Here is a 21,163-nt window from a genome sequence, read left to right as displayed (position 1 = left end):
ATTTATTTTTCCTTTTTAACAAAAAATTATATAATATTTATAATTACATAATTTTTATAATTATGTCATCAATGATGAGAACTGTTTAGCTTTTTTTCTTGCAGGGGGTTTGAGTTGAACTCTCATAAAGCTTTCCAGGCAATTAGTAGAAGTTTCCTTCTAGAAAATTTAGAATTTGCCCCTATTTGAACTCATAGATTTTTCTGGGCTCAAACGTTTACATCTTTGAAATATTGCAAGCGAACATTTCAAAATAATAATGTTTTTCTAAATATTTTAATTACATTATGCACTTTTGAGAACTAAAATGCGATCTCGGATTATGTTACAGGACACAGCGCTTGTGTGCTACTTTATATTTTTTATACTGGATGCATTCTTTCTGAAAGATTTGAGTGTTTCTTCTGTATTTATATAAATGAATGCATTATAGAAGATAACAACTAATTTTATAACCTAAAGGTTCTTCGGTAAGAAACAGTGTGCACTTTTTAATGAACTGATAGTTTTTTATTTGATGTTTCCGGGGGAAAAATTTACGATCTAAGCTATAAAAAACTCGAAACTAATGCATGTAATAAGCTTCACATTTCTTGTTAGTAATGAGCTTTAATTAGTTCAGACAGTACTGGCATTAATGAGCAATAAAGTATTATAATTTAAAATCCAAGATGTTCTGTAAAATTGACAACTCTAAGAATTAATAAATTTGCAGGAATACATTACAGCATAATGCGGTAAGATTTATGGCAAATGTTACCATGCAAAATGAAGAGACAAGACTATAGACACTATTTTAATTTCGATAAAGAGAATATTTTAATTAGGTCTCCAACTAAAAATGAAAACTGCAAAAATATTTTTTAACGTTCTCATAATTCTTATAAAGCATCGAAATGTGTTTAAATTTAAACGTCTTTGATAATTTATAAATTGGATCATACTTGCCTTATCCACTCGTAATAAACTCTCAAATTAACTAATTAACTCTCTAATTAATTATGCAAGAGAGTTTATGAACTCACTGTTCGTATTAAGTATTATAAGAGGAAACATAATATTATTCAATACTTTTAAGAGATTTTTTTGTCAAGTTGGAAACTAAGATCATCATTTACTTCGTTATTGTTATACATTGTAATCAGTACATTCATTTTAATAAAATTTAATTTCATAATTAACATTTAATTATAACATTCTAAACTAAATAAAATTTAGTAAGTAGAACCTAGAAAACAACTGAAAAAACTCTACAGTATTTTTCAGAAAATTTTTAATATAATAAAAACATTTAACTAGGGAAAATTTTATTTACCACATCCTTCAACATTTTTTTCCCGATCTTCATCCGGCCTTTTCCAGAAAAGGTTGTTATAATATTCTTTCCTGTTGTGATCCTCTGAAAAAAAAAAATCTGATGTGTACACCACATGACTTCCTTGTACGGAATATTAAATTATACGCATTTTTTCTTGAATTTCATTTAAATTGATTGTATTGAATTAAATCTACTTCGCCGACAGCGCATAAAACACAATAGAATAAATGCACTCTTTAAAATTCACTATAACGACACTCTGAACGCACAAAATTTATATCATTTGAAGAATTATCTTATCGTTGCCACATGTTCTATTCAAATACTATAATAAATCTAGAACGATGTATGAAAGGAATTAAGCAAACAAAACAGAAAAGAAACAGTTTTTCACAGACGATTGAGTATTTCTCATTCAATTAATTCAGTTCTCACTTCGCGGCAAGGCAAAAATACATAAAAACTCAAAATATCTGCATTAAAAATTACGAAGCAAATCTTAAACACCTATTTCCTCGAAAAAATTCCAAAAAGGATTAAGCATGCTTTAATTCGCAATAATAAATGAAGGCGTTATTTTTGTTGTTGCGAAGCTTAGTCCTCTAGATTGGCAACAAATCTACAATTCTGCTGTTTTGAATGTAAACAAATATGTCCGCCATGTTATTTAAAATTTAACCGCACTTAAACAGCTCTTAAATTGTTGATAATTGTACAAATATTGCTTCCAGAATTACGAAAGACATAAAAACCTTAACCGGAAGATAAGAACAATCTAATTCAATTATTTTTAAAGCAAAAACGTACAATTTACAAACATATAAGAGTAAAGAAACTGAGATCACTGTGCCGAGTAACAGAGTGGATATATATATAAACTATTAAACCCAACGTATATAAATATATTTATATACGTTTGGGGCGGCCGATTGCAACCAAAATAGGAGGTGCACATCTACATGTTACAGCAGTCCTATATACAAAATTTCAATGTTCTGAGGCTACTCATTTTCGAGTTATGCGAGATACGCACGTACGTAAAATTCTCTTCAGAATTCATTTTAAAGCAGTTTATAATTTTTTTGGAGGAAAAGTGTCTTTTATTCTTTCCTTACGTACAGATATCACGCAAAAACATCGTTAAATTGCATTCGATAGCGGTCAAAATGGATATTTTCGTTGAAATATGCTGCCTGAAACTTTTCGTGATTACAACACTTTCTTTTTTCTTCGTACAAGGAAGTAAAAAGGATGGATTTTAGTGTTAAGGATTTCAGTAAATTATATATTTTTTAATTTTAGTTAATTTCAAGCAATTTTAGTCGCCACGTCTCCATGACCGCCATGAAACAGAATTTGGTACTATTTGGTTTCGAATGCCGTAAAAAAATTGCAGCTAAATTGTATGCGCGAAAGCGCCAAATCTAGCAAACACACCCCTTTAACAGCGTGCCAAATCTCGCGTACGCGCTGATTTCAGATTGCCTAAGTTTATATTGTTCCATACTTCTTAAGACGCCATTAAAATACAAGTTTAATTTTTAATTCCTTTTTTGATATCCTATGGATTTAACAATTTGGGAATTGCCTATGATGAAAAGTCTGCAACAGAATTTTGCGTAAAGTGCAGAATCACCCACTGCTTGACGCGTTTTTAAGAATTGCACATACTCGGTATCCATGTACACATCGACTTATTTTCACTCAAATCCCAGAATTGCACAAAAATGGCACTGCGCACACCCTTGACTTTATCTAAGTACACATCGACCTATTGTCACTTAAAAAGTAAAAGAAAATTGGCAAAATTCCAGTTGTTTTTACCCATGTAAAAAGAAGCAAAGAACTAAGCGCGCGATTCTAGACTTTACAGAAAATGTTTTCAAAGAAAAGGCATCATTCATTATAGAAAATTAAGTTTGAACAACCAACGAGATGAGATTAAGCTTTAGCGATAACTCGGTAGCGGAATATTATATGAAATTAACCTTTCATCTAAATTAAAACATCAATATTTAGATAGTTATTTACTATTATATTTCCTTTTTTGCGTTAGGGTTGCCGCAATTACTTTTGGCAGCACTGGCATCGACAATAGTTTGGCGATTTTTTACGGCCCCGAAACCAAATAGAACCCAGAATTTCTGTCGTTGCATGTAGAATAGTGTTTTAAACTAGGAAGTCATTAAGTAGAAAAACGTGATTCTACATCGATACTTCCAAAAGTGACCATAAATAACATTTAAATTTTACTAAAACTCTCAATATAAAAATTAAGTAACTTGCTGAGAATTTTCACATGCCGCGTAATAGTGATTATACTACACAGAAATGCTGGAAACATGGAAAATTGGTTTTTCCTTTTGCTAGCCAGACATGCTACCAGTTACACAGCTACAATACACACAGGAAAGGGTGATAATTACTTATAATACAGCGATACGTTCTCTCAGTGGTTAGGCGACACGGTTTCCAACAATTTTCCAACGCAAATAAAGCAATATGCAATTTTTTATACAAATTTCATTAGAAATTCAATCAGAATAAACTTATCAGAAATATGCTTGCTACAAGCTAGAAAACAAAGAAATCATATTATGGAAAAAGGAAATCAAAATCAACCAGTAATGAAATGAGTAAGGTTTGAACAACTACGAATCAATTTAGGGTATAGTTCTTGACAATACCACATAAAAAAAATTAAGCGATATTTCAATATTTCTGTCTGATATATGTCCGTGAAGGACGGACAAAAACAACATTGATTGTTCTTGGACGTACGCCAGAGGGATAAAAAAATCCAAAAACAATATTTGTGGCAAGTTATCTTCAAGATAGATTCTCTAATGTGGCCCCGGGAAGATGAATGAAAGCGGTTCCAAGGGCGAAAAGATTGTGTTGACAAATCCACCCTCGGAAAGTTTCATCTTTGTTGACATCTAGGTCAGAGACGATCTGTGAAGTGACATATCGACAACAATGTAGATAAGGATTCGCTCCATTCGTTCTTTTCAAATAACGGAAAGAAATCTGCCAAACGTGGCACCATAGACCTGAAATATCAAAAACACGCATAGCTCTCCTAAAACCAGGGCTTATGATTCAATAACGCCACTATTATTTAATTCAAATAATCGCCTGATATTACATCACTAGCCGACTGCAGCCAAAGCACAATTTGTAAGTTCTATATAGCCCTGAAAAGAACATTTATGGAATCATTTCAGTATGAAAGAAATCAGTTCTTATTTTATAAGCAACAACCAATCCGTAAATAATTTTTTTATTGCCCAAACAGGAAACAAAAAAATTGGAAACTTCAAATCAATACCTATGACGTCACGATTTAAATACATATAACAACATTTTTTCAATACCAGTAAAGGAATTAATGTGGCGTTAATATATCATGTCAGTTAGACTAACTTGAAACAAAAAAAAAATTGCCAACATTTCTTTTAAAATGCTGACATTAACGAACGATTTTCGGCTTAAATGACGTCACATACAATCGCGTGCTTTTCAACGTTCAGAATATTACATTATAAAAATAATAAATAAAAAAAGTCTGAAAGGAATTTTAAATTACGTTTAAAGGGGCGGTTATTTAAAGTTTTGTGTGTTACCTTTATTTATTAAATTTCATGTTCTACGTACTCAAAACATAAAATTCAGTTCAACAGCAATATCGCAAAATAATTTTAAAATGAGCCTATCTTTAGAATTTCTGAAACACAGCCTCGCGCGCTGGAGATAAAAAATATTTTTTCTGTACAACGTTGCCATGGATCGCTTTGAAATCCTGAAGTTAATCAAAAATTCGTTGAAGTCTCACAAAATATGAAATCGGTCATAAAACAAATTTCAAATTCAAATTAGGGCTTCCACATGCCCATATTCTATGGAAGATTATGTTATTAAATACGAGAAACATATATACACTCATGCAGATTCTTCATTATTTAATTTCTTTAAATATAATACAGGGCTCTAATATATGGTGGCAACAATATGAAAAGTGAAACAACGCTTATGGTGAATCAACACAAAAGGTCAAAACGAAATTAATAGTCCTACCAGGGCAAATAGCCACCCCCGAACTAATAATAATATATTTAATGTTTGGCAATGATACTTTTTAGTCCAAATGGGCAGTTTCAACAGAAGGCTTATTAATTTCGTTTTGGCATTTTGTACTGAAACCTATAAACGGCGAATCACTTTTCAAATTGTTACCACCGAATATTATCGCCCTGTATTATATTTAAAGAATTAAATAATGAAGAATCTGCATAAATGTATGTATGTTTCTCGCATTGTGATAAAACAACGGTACCTAGAGCCATCGAAATTTGAATAACGTAATCCTCCATAGAATATGGTCATGTGGAAGCCCTAATGTGAATTTGAAATTTGTTTTATTATCGATTTCATTTTGTAATACTTAACGAATTTTTGATTAATAAAACAAACGATTTCAAAGCGAGCAGTGGCAACACTGTACAGGAAAAAAACATTTTTATCTCCAGCGAGACTGCGTATCGGAAATTCTAAGGATATTAACATTTTAAAATTAGTTTGCGACACGGCTGTTCTGAATTTTATGGTTTGAATGCAAAGAACATTATATTGAATAAATAAAGATAACACACAAGACGTTAAAAAAAAACCTTTTGGGGGCAATGAAAAATCTGAAAGCTTTCAGGTTTTTTATATTTTTTTATTTCATACTTTGTAAAACTTACAGTTTTTTTATTAACATTTCATACTTTCTAAAACTTACAATTTTTTATTAACAATATGTACGATTTGAAAACGAGCAGTGGCAACACTTTGAAATAAAACAAATTTTTACCTCCAGCGTGCGACACTGTTGCCACTCGAAAAAATGAAGGCGAAAATTAGCGTTTTCAGAGCTTTTAATTAATACCTCGGCTAATTAAGATCACAGGAAGATGAGAATGGTCGAAATGGCTTCCCACGAATTTTTGGAATCCGGAGTTCCCCGCCGTTCCGGAGAAGATAATGCCACAAACAAACAAACGCGCACTGATTTTAATAGTATAAATTTTGCATTAATTTTTCTAAATACAGAATTATTTAAATATCATAAAAAATTGCAAAAATCCTTGCATTTACTTTCCAAATTTAATAAACTGTGTGCTTGAACGAAATGGGTTCAGTTTCATTGTAATATCGTTGTTCTAGCCAGAACTAGTTTTGGGTCTTTCCTGATTTTTCTTGCGATAAATAAATCTAAAAACACTGCCGTTAATTTTTGGCATCTAGTCATGTTTACTAAATACATGGAACTTTCAATCGTTTTCTAAACAATTAGTTATTCAAGTGAAGAAGATAAGTCTTGTGATGTGTGTTATTTAAATGACATGAAACGTCGTCTATCGACTTGGTTAATTTTTTTATCTACAAATTTACCGTGTTCTAGTTGTACATCTGTGCATTGCTTTGTGATAACTAAATAAATCAGCTCATATGGAAATGAGAGAATCATTTTAACTGAGTCCCAGATATATGATATCACATCTCTCTGATGAACAAATTAAAAATACAGAAAATGAACATACGAAAGAATTATTAAACAAATACACAAATATTTAAATGTTATTTTCTAGTAGAATTTTATCTGTTTAGTTATTTATAAACAGCCAATATTAAAATTTTATAAAACATAATTTTTTTTTTGCTTGAACGTTCATTTAAAAATTTTACAAATCCTCACCTTCTTTGGAAGCCTAAACTAACTTAAGACTCTGGAAGACGTATGTGTGCAAAAAAAAAAAAAAAAAAAAAAAAAAAAAAAAAGACTCTTTTATTAAACTGAGTATTTTAACAGGAGACACCGGCAGCCAACATTTATGGAGTAACTCAAAAATAATGAATTCAAAATTTAATTAAGCTAAGCCCCAAATTAGCCAAAGGCTACACGAAAAGAATAGTTTGGTTTTACATGATTACGATAAAGCCTCGAGGGGTATCTGCCTCAGAGAGAGAAAAAACGGAGGACGTGGGCACTATCCCTTTACCAAATGGTTAATCAGTATAGCACTACGTCCACCACTAGCTATAGCACCCCTTCAAAATACATAATGCCACCTGAAAGGTGTTCAACGTGTACGACAGAACGTACAAAATAACATGTTACAGAGTTACAAATTAATATTCAAGATACATTATTGATGCAGAACTGATACAAGACTGATATAATACTGATACTGATATTAATACTAATTAATACTGCTACAGTACTGATTCATTGATATAAAATTGATCATAAATACTGATTAAATGGGAATGATTTTGCACAAGTTGGTCAATAAATCCACGAAATAAAACGTTACAGACTCAAAATATTGCGAATTAAAATATCACAGATCAATGTTCTACTGTTACATTACTTGTACATTACTGATGAAATATAACTGATACACTACTGATACAAGGCTGATATAATACTGATACAATACTTTACTGATGCAATATGGATATACAATACTTTACTGATATTATTATTCATACTCATACAATACTTTACTGGTATTAATACTCATACAATGCTGATTAATTGTTAAATGGGAATGATTTTGTAGATGTCGATAAATAAAACCACTAAATAATACGTTACAAAGACTCAAGCTATTGCGAATTAACACATCACATATGCATTATCGACACATTACTGGTATATTACTGACGCAAAGTATGACTGATACACTACTGATACAAGCTTGATATAATACTGATACTGATACACCGATACAATACTTTACTCATATACGACTGTTACATTACTGATACAAATATGCATATACAATATACTGTATATGTTACAGTACTGATAGAATACTTTACTGGTATTAATACTTACATAATACTAATTAATACTGGTGCAATACTTTGCTGATATAGAAGCTATCTATCTAAGAGGAGGAATGCCTTCGTGGAGGGCTTTCTAAAGGAATTGGCCCGTATACACGTGGGGAAAACCAAGAAAACGCCCATGAGCCAGCCCGTTCGCGGGATTCGGGCTCGAACCGAACTACCAGTATTCATCGACTTTACCGCTCGTCCGCTGGTGAGTCCACTACCCAAAAAGAATACGCGCAAGTTGGCTCCAGCCTAATACCGGCGAGACAAGCCAAATGGCGAGAATAACGCAACGCCGCAGTGAGACTGCTATCAAGAGATTTAACGAGTAACGTGGGCCTCAGCAGACGGAACACGCTCTAATTCAACAATCTAAAACCTTCCTTTAAATATTATCTCTTTCTACGTCGTTTTAATATTCGCGAACTAAGCATGAACATTCTGGCAGGAAAACGGAAAAGGAGAATGACAGGAAAGTTCTTTAACTTCAAATATTTGGTTACGAAAAATAAATGAATACTTTACAATTTTTAGCGTAGAAAAAAAAAACAATCATACTTTCCTAAGGCCTTCAACAATTGCAATATTTATTTTTTAATTGCTTTTAATTCCCACATTTTTCAATTATACAAATATTTAACCTAAATTCGTCTGCATAAGTTATAGAGAAAGATCAGAAATCTAAATTCCGATTTATCACTACGATTAAGAGAAAAAATTTCTGCCGAGGTAATAGGTTTCCCTAAAGAAAAGAAAATAAAATTGATTTCCTTGCCCTTAAATGTGAATAAAACATAATTCCAGCTCTAAATTGAGGATAGGGATACATATTTTACCAGAGCTTCAAGTTTCAGTCACAAACAGGTGGATTTAAAATAATGAAGGTTCCCGAAAAATGAGAAAACAAAAGGGATGTGAGCCACCCCGCGGGGAAATTTCACTCACTATCAAGCTTTGAATAATCAATAGCTTTACTTTGAAAAGGAATCCTGTCAAAAACCCTGTTTAAAATAAATTGAACAAAAGAAGCTTCCATGTTGTAATTTTCTTTAAACGGATTTTCCTTTTTCTCGACTGCAAAAATAATGAACATTAATCTACTGCCAGTTGAAATCATTCATATATGCAGAGAAAATTTCATTTTTTTTTTCAGGTAAGAAACACTAATCTGTAAAATATATGTTTAATTTAACTAATCAGTTATTTTATGTTAATACGCTTTTCTGTCCTTTCCGTTTCCCATTTTCCTGCCAAAATGTAAATTTCTACCTCGCTTGAATTCAAACGAGCTAGAAAGGAGAAGTAGAATCAGACCGTGTTCCGCTTTCTGAAGGCAACGTTGCTAATTTGAATGTCTTGAAACCTGTATTCTGCGGCACTGCGTTATTCTCGCCATTACACTTTTCATGCCAAAGTTAACTCAAAGCTCGTCCATGTAGTCGTTGTGCTAATTGACATTTACTTAGTTAATTCCCTTACGTTTGATTTAACCCATATACGATCGCTTCTTGTAGGCAATAATGGTGCCTCCTGCTACCTTTGATTTGAGACAAATAAAAGAGTCCTTTGCACCTTTTCAAAACATAACGTATAAGGAATTTCTCCCGCCTTCTTAGAATGCCTTCGTGGTGTAGTGGTCAGCACGCTTGACGCGTATTCCAGAGGTCCGTGGTTCGAGTCCCGGCGAGGACTTTGCTCATCTCTCTTGCTTCGAAATAATCTAATAGCTTTACAAAAGAATACGAAAAATGTTTTCCTCAATATTATTAATATTGTTATTATTAAAATAATTTCTAAAATTTATTTAAAATACATTCTTTTATATGGAAAATTTTCTCCTTTTCAGTCTTTTTTTTAATGCAGCTTTTCCGATTTTGTGTTGCTATCTCCAAATACCCATCTTCTTTATTCCAGGTATAGCAACTAAGGAAGTATTTTGCCGATATTTAATTTAATTCTTTTCATTTCATTTTCCTCTCGTCCATTTCTAAAAATCGTTTGCGATCACTAACTTTAATTTCACGATATTAAATAGTTTTCGATCTCATACACTGGTGAAGTAATAATTTGGCAGACGATAAACTGTTCCACAAAGAGTTATCTTTCTCTTCCACCCGCAGATACTTTTAGTGTTCGTGGATACGAGTAGAATGCAACGAATCAAGACATTCCTACTAAGGACTTTTGTGGTTTAATTCCGTGTACATCTATTCAGCACTGTAATATGATTGCTGAGATATTCTGAGGCCCAAACTAAATAAAAAGGGCCAGAATTGATGAAGAGTGTCTTAAAAAGACACCCGGACTTGAAGCTACTGTAAATCAAATTTATTTATTTGAAATAAGAAAAAAAAAAAACAGCATTCTCTTTAGGAGAGATTGAATATAAACCTGAAAAAAATTGTCTGGCACATGATTACCCTCTACTTGCCCCAACACGCGATCACACTATAAGGTATTTCTCCACCCTTCCTGGCGTGCCTTCGTGGTGTAGCGGTCAGCACACTGAGCCGGTATTCCAGAGGTCCGTGGTTCGATTCCCGGCGAAGGCGATTGCTCATATTTCATCTTTTCTGTTTCCAAAACATACCTAATGTCTCTACAGTGGCGCCCGAACTAAAAGGGTAGTGGATGATGACTCTCAGCACCCAGGATTTGGCGATTGGGTCACCTAAAAATCCCAGTCGCCCTTTAAAAGGGGGTTTTGCGAATTCAGGCATGCTACTGGTATTTATTCATGAGAGGCAGAGAGAAATAATTCATTCCAGAAAATTCTCATCTTCTTCTACACACCATCTTTCATCAACTGACGGTTACACGAAACATTCCAACTTTTATTTATTTATACGTATTTTCAGTGAAATTACATATACAGGTGCTTAATATTCGTTGCTTGGCACTACTGTGTAGAACTGATAAAATACATACAGTAAAGTATTAGTACTACAAATTATTATACACTAATTACTAAAGTAAAGTAGTAGTTCTATAAGGTATTTCTCCCGCCTTCCTAGCGTGCCTTCGTGGTGTAGTGGTTCTGCACGCTGGGCCGGTATTCCAGAGGACCGTGGTTCGATTCCCGGCGAAGGCGGTTGCTAATTTTTCATCTTTTCTGGTTCCAAATATACCTAATGTCTCTACAACAGTTGTAAACTATTTATTTATTTTAAATGAACAGTTATTTTATGCTACGCAGCTTTCCAGTAACTATTTTGCTTTACTGACAGAATGCTAATTTTAGTTCGAGCCTATTTAGATGAGGTAGAAAGATCAGTTAAACATTTTTCCTTACAGTTTTACTTTTTTATTTTCGTATTTTACATATTTTAACTTTAATTTGTTTATTTGAACATTTTTACTTTGATAAAGTTTTTATTCTTACTTTAATTTTAATTCAAAGAGTTTGAATGACTCATCAGGGAAAGACTACCTGAGAAATAATTTTGCAAAAAGCTAATTAATTTACAACATTTTACAGTTACAGACAGTAACAACATTTTTGCATTTACAACAGTAATTGCAGATTCGAGAGGAAAAAACACGTTATTCAGCACTCATTATTCAACGATTTAACGTTTTTAATACTTACTCCTTGACAAGTTCTGCTTGACACCCTGAATAGGGGTAATTAGTTTTCTTACTTGCTAATTTAGTTTTTCATAGCTGCTTTAATTTTAATGATTTCATCGATGTTTTAACAAGAGTTAACACCCCGTGTAAAAAGCTTAGATAGCCATTTTTGACTATTCTAAGTTTCCACTTTTAAGACCACTTTAAATATTTCCTACCCTAAACCTTTTTTTCCTCAGGTAGGATAATCATATTTTTTGCTCCTTTTGAACTTAATTTTACATATATATAAACTTCCACGATATTTGAAATATTTAGCAGTTAAGTGGAAAACCTAAAAAATGCAAAATTCGTCCTGTGAAAGTCGATTTCCTTCCTGCGCAGGTCATTTTCAAAATTTCCGGACTATCATTATTTATTAGTCACTTTTAAAGGATTATTACTGCGATAAAAGCGAATATTACGACTTACCACACCACATCTCGTCCGAGCCATCTTCACAATCTTTATGTCCATCACAGTTTTTCCTCTGTTCAACACAAGTGTCAGTGGTATTGCACGGAAATTGCCCTGAAGGGCACTTGCCGCTTATCTCCTGTAAGCCCGAAGACGAGCCTACTGCGTAGAAAAAAAGAAATGCATTCTTATTTTCTGATTTCATCGAATTGTCATATTAGAAACATGTATTTCAATTTTATGTTGAACTTATATAAGGAAGTTAAACTGACTAAATACGGTTTTTTAAAAAAATTGAAACGAATAAAATGTTTAAAAAAAAAACGATTTGACATAATACGTCATGAATCATATAGCCTAGATTTCCGCTAGGGATGAGGGGAGAAAAACCGTCTGTTGTTGTTACTTGAGAACTGAAACTAATACATTCTAATCAACAATATTAGTTAATCTATTCAAACAATTATCACTAAAATATGCATTCAGTTTGCTAATAGAAGCCATAATTTAATTTAGTAGGCACATTAAAACATATTTAAAAAAATCTGAAAGCATTTAGCTTTTACATTACACCCAAAGGGACCTTCTTTTTATAACCTTTCGTGTGTTACCTTTATTTATTAAATGTTCTTCGCACTTAAACCATAAAATTCAATTCAATAGCAATATCGCAGACTAATTTTAAAATGAGCATACCTTTAGAATTACCGATACAGAGTCTCGCGCGCTGGAGATTCCCCCCCCCCGCACAGTTTTGCTATTGCTCGCTTTGAAATCGTTGAGTTTGTTAATAAAAAATTCGTTGAAATGTTAAAAAATATTAAATGTATTGGAGTAATTGTACAATCCAAATTCCAAATTAGGGCTTTCAGATGCCCATACTCGGTAAAAGATCACGTTATTCAAAATTGGATGGCTCTAGGTACCTTTATTTCATCACAGTGCGAGAAACATACATACATTTGTAAGACCTATCTCTACTTTTCCACATGCACTAACTTAGATCCTACGATGAACCTGGCGAATTCTCGCAGAGGTGTGAAATAAATACCAGCACAGAAGAAGGGTGAAAAATAATCCTTTATTTACTCAAACTAAAATAACAGACAGCACGGACTTCGTGCGTTACAAAAACACAATCTACTTGCGGCGATAACTAAAACGTAGACTAGAATACAAATCAAAAATCTTAAAATAAAACGAGTGCAAGAACGCACTTCAAAATTACTCCTAAGAGATGGACTCACAGAAGATCTAACCGGCGTGATACTAAACTGAGAAGGCCACAAGGGCTTACTCGAATGACCGCGAAATAACAACGAAACGTGCGCTAGGCTAGCGATAAAACTGAGATAATTACACGTTTAAATAGTACTTCACTTAACTTAAAATTTACATCCTGGCGAGAGAATGTGAGGGGAAGTTTGAAAAGTTGAGAACAGGTAAACTTAAAATAAATTTGTTATGCAAATTAAGAAAAACCCTACACATTTATGTACAGAGGCTGTTCGCATATTTTTTAGACGATTTTGGTAAGCGGTACTAAAATATAATTTGCTGCAAAAGAAGTAATTGCAATTGTACTATATTTTTAAAAGTCAAAATTATCGTCTGTGGCTTGAAAGTTTTATTTTTATACAAAATGGCGAATTTAACAAAGCAGTGATTCGAAGGCTGCATTTACGCTCTTTCCGAAGAGAAATATGCATACTCCGCTATCCAAAAACGATGTGAGGGTCATGGTTTTGTGATATCTAAAGCGTCGATAGGTAATGTCATCAACAAGAAAGGAAACAAACATGAAATTAGAGCCTCAATGGGACAAAAATTCCAAAAACGTATCCAAGGAAAAAACGGACATCTTCGACTGTTGCAAAGGTACATTGTTTAATGTTAAAAGAAAATCTCCCTAGTCAAAGGACAGTTGCAAAATCATTAAAATTCTCGGTGTCCACTGTAAACAAAATGATAAACGTTGATTTAAATCTTAAAAAAGCGAAAAAACGCAATGTGCATCGTCTTCTTCCAAAGCATGTCGCTCGACGCAGGACACGCTGCAGAATTCTATATAAGAAACACTTATCAAAGAAAAATGGAAAACAGTTGTCACAATAGATGAAGCATGGGTGTATTAACAAAAAAAGAGCCATTTATTATCATAAAAGGGGAGAAAAAAATTTAAGTACATGGTTCAAAGAATCGAAAGAAAGTTTTTCTAAGGGATTCTTGATGGTTGCTGGTTTTTCTTATAACGGCAAGTTAAAAATAAAGAGAATGCAAAACAATGTCAAGATTAACTCCAAATACTATCAGGAACATATTTTATCGCCAACTGTTCTGAATGAAATACTATCGCTTTACCCACAATGCCATCCATCTGTGAGACTCCATCAGGACAAAGCTAGCAGTCGCACATCAAAAATCCACTGTAAATTTCCTGAAAGAAATGGAACAAAAAACTGGTATCAAGGCCATACCTTTCACTGATATCCCTACTAAATCTCCCGATGTGTCACCTATGGATTTTTCTGCTTTCAGACTTTTAAAAACTGCATTATCCAAACGTGTCCCCAAACCCTAACAGGACTCCGGAAAGCTGTTCGGGAGAAATGGGATAGAATACCTCTTCTGCCACTTCAAAAGGCATTATTATCCTGGAAATTGCGCTGTCGAAAGATAGTTCCGAATAAGGGATGTCAAATAGAACATTTAAAACACAAGAATTTTATGTAATTTAGTTTTGTGAATACAATATACATCGTCTAAAAAATGTGTGAACAGCCTCTGTAGATTCTTCATTATTTAATTTTTTTTTAATATAACACAGGGCTCTAATATTTGGTGGCAATAATTTGAAAAGTGAACCAACATTTATAGTGAACCAACGCAAAATTCCAAAACGAAATTAATAGCCTTTTGGATTAATAACAAAATTTAAATGTACCTTTCTTGTTAGAGTTCTGCTAATTTTCTGGATTTAAGTGTCCGTAACTCGAACTTTGATTATAAATTTTAGGTGTTCCATTTTGGTGTATATTCTGTTTTGATGTTTATTTATTTATTTTTTTTTTGGTAACTATATGTGCGTTGTTGTACTTATAGAACTAGCTGGCGTTTGTGTTTATGGCTGAACGGTTACACAACTCCTTAATTCAGTCGTTCTCTGAAAGTTGACATATCATTCAACTGTTACGTCCCAAATAAAAACTATAAAGGCACGTGAGTCCGTGAATTACTAATTAGTAACTAATTATCAGAATCCTTTACGAAAGTACTAGCCATTATATATCCGGTACGTTTTAGTACGACGTAGAGTAGTACGTATTTAATTTAACATAACTAGATTAAATTACAAGGTGCCTGACTTAGCAGAATCATCGTGTAAACATACGAACGGAAGTAATCTACGCGAAGAAATTTAAATTTATGAAGACTAAAACACAACTTTTCCCCACTGTTTTAAATTCCTTTTACTCAAACGCGTCAGTGAGAAATCTCTGCTTGCCCGTTCAGACTTAATTGGAGCTATAAAATGTCTTTTAATTCACTCCTTCGAGGATTTCATTAAACGCGAAGAAAGACTGAGCAATAAATTAAATTTTATTTGTTGAAGCTCCGCTTTTATAAATTGCTCGCTCTCATTTTACACATTCTGGAGATGGGTGAGATGGGAGCATAAAAATTCCAAGATTGCCAGTCCTAGAGGGATAAGAAGAAAGATGTTTTATTAGCCCTAAATCCAGCCAGGTGATTGAGTTTTGCGAATTCAGGCATGCTACTGGTATTTATTCATGAGAGGCAGAGAGAAATAATTCATTCCAGAAAATTCTCATCTTCTTCTACACACCATCTTTCATCAACTGACGGTTACACGAAACATTCCAACTTTTATTTATTTATACGTATTTTCAGTGAAATTACATATACAGGTGCTTAATATTCGTTGCTTGGCACTACTGTGTAGAACTGATAAAATACATACAGTAAAGTATTAGTACTACAAATTATTATACACTAATTACTAAAGTAAAGTAGTAGTTCTATAAGGTATTTCTCCCGCTTTCCTAGCGTCCTTCGTGGTGTAGTGGCTCTGCACACTGGGCTGGTATTCCAGAGGTCCGTGGTTCGATTCCCGGCGAAGGCGGTAGTTAATTTTTCATCTCTCCGGCCTTCACAAAATACTTAATGTCTCTACAGTACTACAAATTATTATACACAAAGTACTATAAAGTAGTAGTACTACAAATTATTATACACAAAGTTGGTTTAGTTGTGCGTTAAGGTGGTAGAAGACGAAGAATTGAATTAAGACTTTATAAATTTACTTTATATTTGCAATAAATCTGTACATTATGTAAGTGCTAAATGTAAATCATCGTCTTAGATGTAATGAAATAAATATTTAAAAATAAACTTTCTTAAAATGAAAACTAAAGTAAAATAAAATAAATCTAAACTAATTTAATCTAAACTATCCAAACTTTAATCTAAACTAAATCTAAACTAATTTAATCTAAACTATCTAAACTTTAATCTAAACAAGGGTTTCTTTAACTTTTTTCAGTCGCGACCCCTTTTCATCACTGAGATTTTTTCGAGACCCCAGGACCCCATAATATTTAAGAAAATTTTGTGGGACCCCCATAAATATTACGCATATTGCGCAAATCCGACAAACGCGTGAGTGAAATCGTCAATTTTTTCGCTTGTTACTGTAATATACTATTGCAGTTTTAGGTCATTAACTGTAATTTCTAATTTAAGACATAGAACAATGTGAACATTTTAAATAAGTAACAGACGAAATGACAGCGTCACGTACGAAAATGAACGTTTCTATTATAAAAAGAATGCGTCGAAACATTTTCGTTTTTTTCTTTGCCTGTATTCTATTATCTATTTTCCTGTCTGTATTGTATTCATTGTGTACAAATATTTGGTAATTGTAAAATTATGATAATAAGTTATAGAAATATCAAAACTGCTAAAAATTTTGGCGACCCCCATGAGGTCACGATCCACAGTTTAAGAAATTCTGATCTAAACTAATTTAATATAAATTATCTAAACTAACTATTAACTAAATCTAAACTAAACTAAATTAAATCTAAACGTTTTAAAATACTTAAAGATAAAATAAATATTTAAAAATAAACTCCTGCGCTAATCTTATGATTATGATCCTAGGGGATCGGCCGATTCGAAGTCACGAATCCTCCAATTATCAGTTCGATATTTTAAGGAGTTTGGATTTCTACGGGGTGGAGCAAAAGTATATTCACGGTTTTTAATTTCAATAAGTCTTTCTGGAATTAATACTTATCGACACTCTCTTTCTTAGATTAAAATTAATGTTTGGGAGTTCTGATATGCAGCGCTACACATATTGCAGAAAGAATAAAGATCGTACCTTTTATATATTAGAAAACGGAAGCAGCATTATTTCTACTCGGAGAAAATTTCGAACGATATTTTAATGTCAGATATGTTCCTTCTGACCATACAATATTGCAACTTGTACTCAAATTTGAAAAAACAGGATCAGTAGAAGATGCAAGCAGGAGAAGAGGACCAGGAAGATGTGCTAGAAAGAGCTCAGAACATGTCATTGCGAAAGGGGAGATCATTTGTTACACATCATATTTCGTAAACAAAAACATTACCAAAAGAGACACACTTTGTATTAGGAGTTCCAAAATATAAATTTACGTAACTTTTCATTGTAAAGTTATTAGGATTTTTGTGATGCTGAAGAAGTGTAAAATAAGTGTGTTACCATTACAACACGAAGGCACGCAGAAATGAGAGAGGAAATATCTTATTATACCCCCTTTTCAAGGGCGACTGGGGATTAGGGAACCCAATCGCCATATCCTCGTGGTGAAGAATCACCATCCATCACCTTTTAGTTCGGGCGCCACTATAGGGTAACTTGTAATTTTTCAGTGTCAGAAAACTGAAGAAATCCGCAGTGCCCTCGCCGGGACTCGAACCCTGGATCTCTCGAATACGCGCCGAGTGTGCTCCCATTACACCACGAAGGCATGCAGAAATGGGGAAGAAAATACCTTATATCTTAGACTTCTTTTAATTTAAAATAGTGAAGGTGCTTTTGCGCAATCCTGTAATGTAAATGTCAAACGCATACCATAAATTATCAGAAGAATGTGTAGAATCGAACGATATAAAATATTAGAGCTTACAATATTGTACAATAGTCAATTGTCATTGACTCATTTTAATAAGCCCAATTTTAGGAGAAAGCTAAAATTAATATTTGTCGAAATTCCTTTTCACATTTTTTAAAAATAAAATCAAATATTCATACATGCAGACTCTTATAAATATAGATTCTTTCAGAAAACAGTTTGTAGGTTCGTATTCTACCTTTATCGCATTCTTCAACTGTATGATTTAGCTCTAAAAATATATATATATTTTTAATATTATAAAGTCATTCAGGAACAGATGTGACCAATAAAAGTATATCTATGATTCCGCATAGTTCTTAATAAGGTCTAAAAAGATGAAGAAGAGATAAACTTTACATTTCTATTGCTAATAACACATCATTTAAATTATTATTTACAAGAAATTTGATTTTCTTATTTCAAGGAATTTGAAAAATCTTTAAAAAAAATATAAATTTACGCATAATTTATTTGCTAGTTCCACTTCATTCACTTCATTTGCGAATCTAAATCTCTTTGACTTGTAATTCAAATTTGTAAAAATAATTTCTCAGAGGCATTTTAGGATAATCAGGGGTTTCATATAAAATAACAAAACATAACTCATAAAATCGAAACGTTATGTAGACTTATAAACAGTTCCCCTAAAATTTTCACTTAATTTAATACTAACTTACTATCTACTAATATTAATTTAATACTAATTTACTATCTATTAATACTAATCTAATGCTAATTTACTATCTTTTAATACTAATTCAATACTTAGTTAATTTACTACTACTCTAATTAATTCATTCATTTAATTAAATAACCACTAAAATTTTTACAGCTGCACTACAATTGTGACTTGAGTATTTTAAAAAATTTAAAAATATCCGTTGTCGCTCAAATGGGATAGTGGTTCTGACTACCGTACAAAATGCCCGGGTTCGAATCCCGGAGAAGGCATGTGTGTCGTCTGCAAGTGTTTGGTGTCTGTGCGGTATGAGGGCACTCAAAATACGCAGCGATCCAAAAATCCTTTCGAGAGGTTGGTGGTTGGGGAAGAAGGTGGGTGACCCTTGGACACCGTCCCCCTGGGTGCTCTCCTTCGAAATGTGGGTAGGAACTGAGCAAAGTCGTACTGTCACCTGTACAGTGCGCAAAGCAAACGACAGGCGCAAGCTCGCTCCCTTTCCACGATGTATTTCTTGGGTTTGTTCTGATATCAGACAAAGCGAGTCACAACAACAGCAACAAAATATTTTTTAACTTACTTTTTATTTTTTTATTTTTCTCTGGCTTGTTTAGTTTTTAATTTAAACTTAATAAATACGAAATAACGAAGTAAGCAAGTTTTTTTATCCTCTGGCTTGTTTAGTTTTCCATTTAAACTTAATAAACACGAAATAAGGAAGAGTAACACAGTAAGTAACGATGAAAGCAAGTTTTATTTTTCTCTGACGTGTTTAGTTTTCAATTTAAAATGAATAATCACGAAGTAACGACGAAGAGTAACACAGTAAGAAACGAAGTAAGTAAGTTTTATTTTTCTGTGGCTTGTTTAGTTTTCAATTTAAACTTAATAAACACGAAGTAACGACGAAGTGTAACGCAGTAAGTAATGAAGTAAGCAAGTTTTAATTTCCTCTGGCCTTGTTTAGTTTTCAAATTAAAATTAATAAACGCAGTAAGTAACGAAGTAAGTAAGCCTTATTTTTCTCTGGCTTGTTTAGTTTTCAAGTTAAACTTAATAAACACGAAGTAACGACGAAGAGTAACACAGTAAGTAATGATAAAAGTAAGTTTTATTTCTCTCTGGCTTTTTTTAGTTTTCAAATTAAACTTAATAAGCACAGTAAGTAACGAAGAGTAACGCAGTAAGTAACGAAGTAAGTAAAATTAATTTTTCTGCGGCTTGTTTAGTTTTCAATTTAAACTTAATAAACACGAAGTAACGACGAAGTGTAACGCAGTAAGTAACGAAGTAAGCAAGTTTTATTTTCCTCTGGATTGTTTAGTTTTCAAATTAAACTTAATAAACACAGTAAGTAACGAAGAATAACGCAGTAAGTAACGAAGTAAGTAAGCTTTATTTTTCTCTGGCTTGTTTAGATTTCAATTTAAAATGAACAAACACAAAGTAACGACGAAGAGTAACACAGTAAGTAACGATGAAAGTAAGTTTTATTTCTCTCTGGCTTGTTTAGTTTTGAATTTAAACTTAATAAACACGAAGTAATGAAGATTAATACAGTAAGTAACGAAGAATAAGGTATGCTTACCTTGGAGGAAAGAAGAAGCATTACAGATCATGCAGAAGAATGTCAGAAAAAGAAGCAGCATATCAGATATAAATTTGCATTAATGATTTGATGGATTGGAATCTGAAAATATAAAAGGAATAATCAACATTTAAGTAACATGTCCTATGAAACTTACATTCAGTAATACACATACTCTAGTGAGATAAATAAATAATATGCGCTGTCGTAGCTAGTAATGCATAGTTCAAGATTATTTCCTTTTATTTTAAACGTATTACTAGTTAGAGAACAGTAGTAGTTTTAAGCAATTTATTGAGATAAGTACCAAAACATTTCTATCAGTCTTACTATGACTACGGCTTAGTTCGACGCCATAAAATACCACCGGACGATTTTAAACAACATTTACATATTTATATAAGTATATTGTTTTAATATTAAACATACTGCCTGTTTCTTAATTATACGCAAACGGCTGAAGTTCTTAAAATAAG

General features: G+C 32.6%; 1 protein-coding gene across 4 annotated transcripts in view; it reads right to left on the bottom strand.

Annotated features, from left to right (window-relative positions):
- Window positions 1-21,163, bottom strand: part of LOC118182375 (uncharacterized) — a 411,384-nt gene that overhangs the window by 63,780 nt on the left and 326,441 nt on the right. For 3 of the 4 annotated variants that reach the window (XM_085814497.1, XM_085814500.1, XM_085814498.1), the window contains exons 3-5: window positions 20,688-20,789; window positions 12,245-12,391; window positions 1,316-1,399 (exon numbers count right to left, since the gene is read on the bottom strand). In XM_085814497.1, the coding sequence (XP_085670623.1) occupies window positions 1,316-1,399; window positions 12,245-12,391; window positions 20,688-20,748 (292 nt within the window). In that variant the 5' untranslated portion in view covers window positions 20,749-20,789. The remainder of the gene's footprint in view (window positions 1-1,315; window positions 1,400-12,244; window positions 12,392-20,687; window positions 20,790-21,163) is intronic. The other variant, XM_085814499.1, reaches the window with a different exon arrangement.

Source organism: Stegodyphus dumicola, chromosome 4, assembly GCF_044657685.1.
Source record: "Stegodyphus dumicola isolate Sdum_Otavi_A_Nest chromosome 4, ASM4465768v1".
NCBI lineage: Eukaryota > Metazoa > Arthropoda > Arachnida > Araneae > Eresidae > Stegodyphus > Stegodyphus dumicola.
Note: the sequence above shows the minus strand (reverse complement) of the source record. Positions and strands in the feature narration are given on the sequence as shown.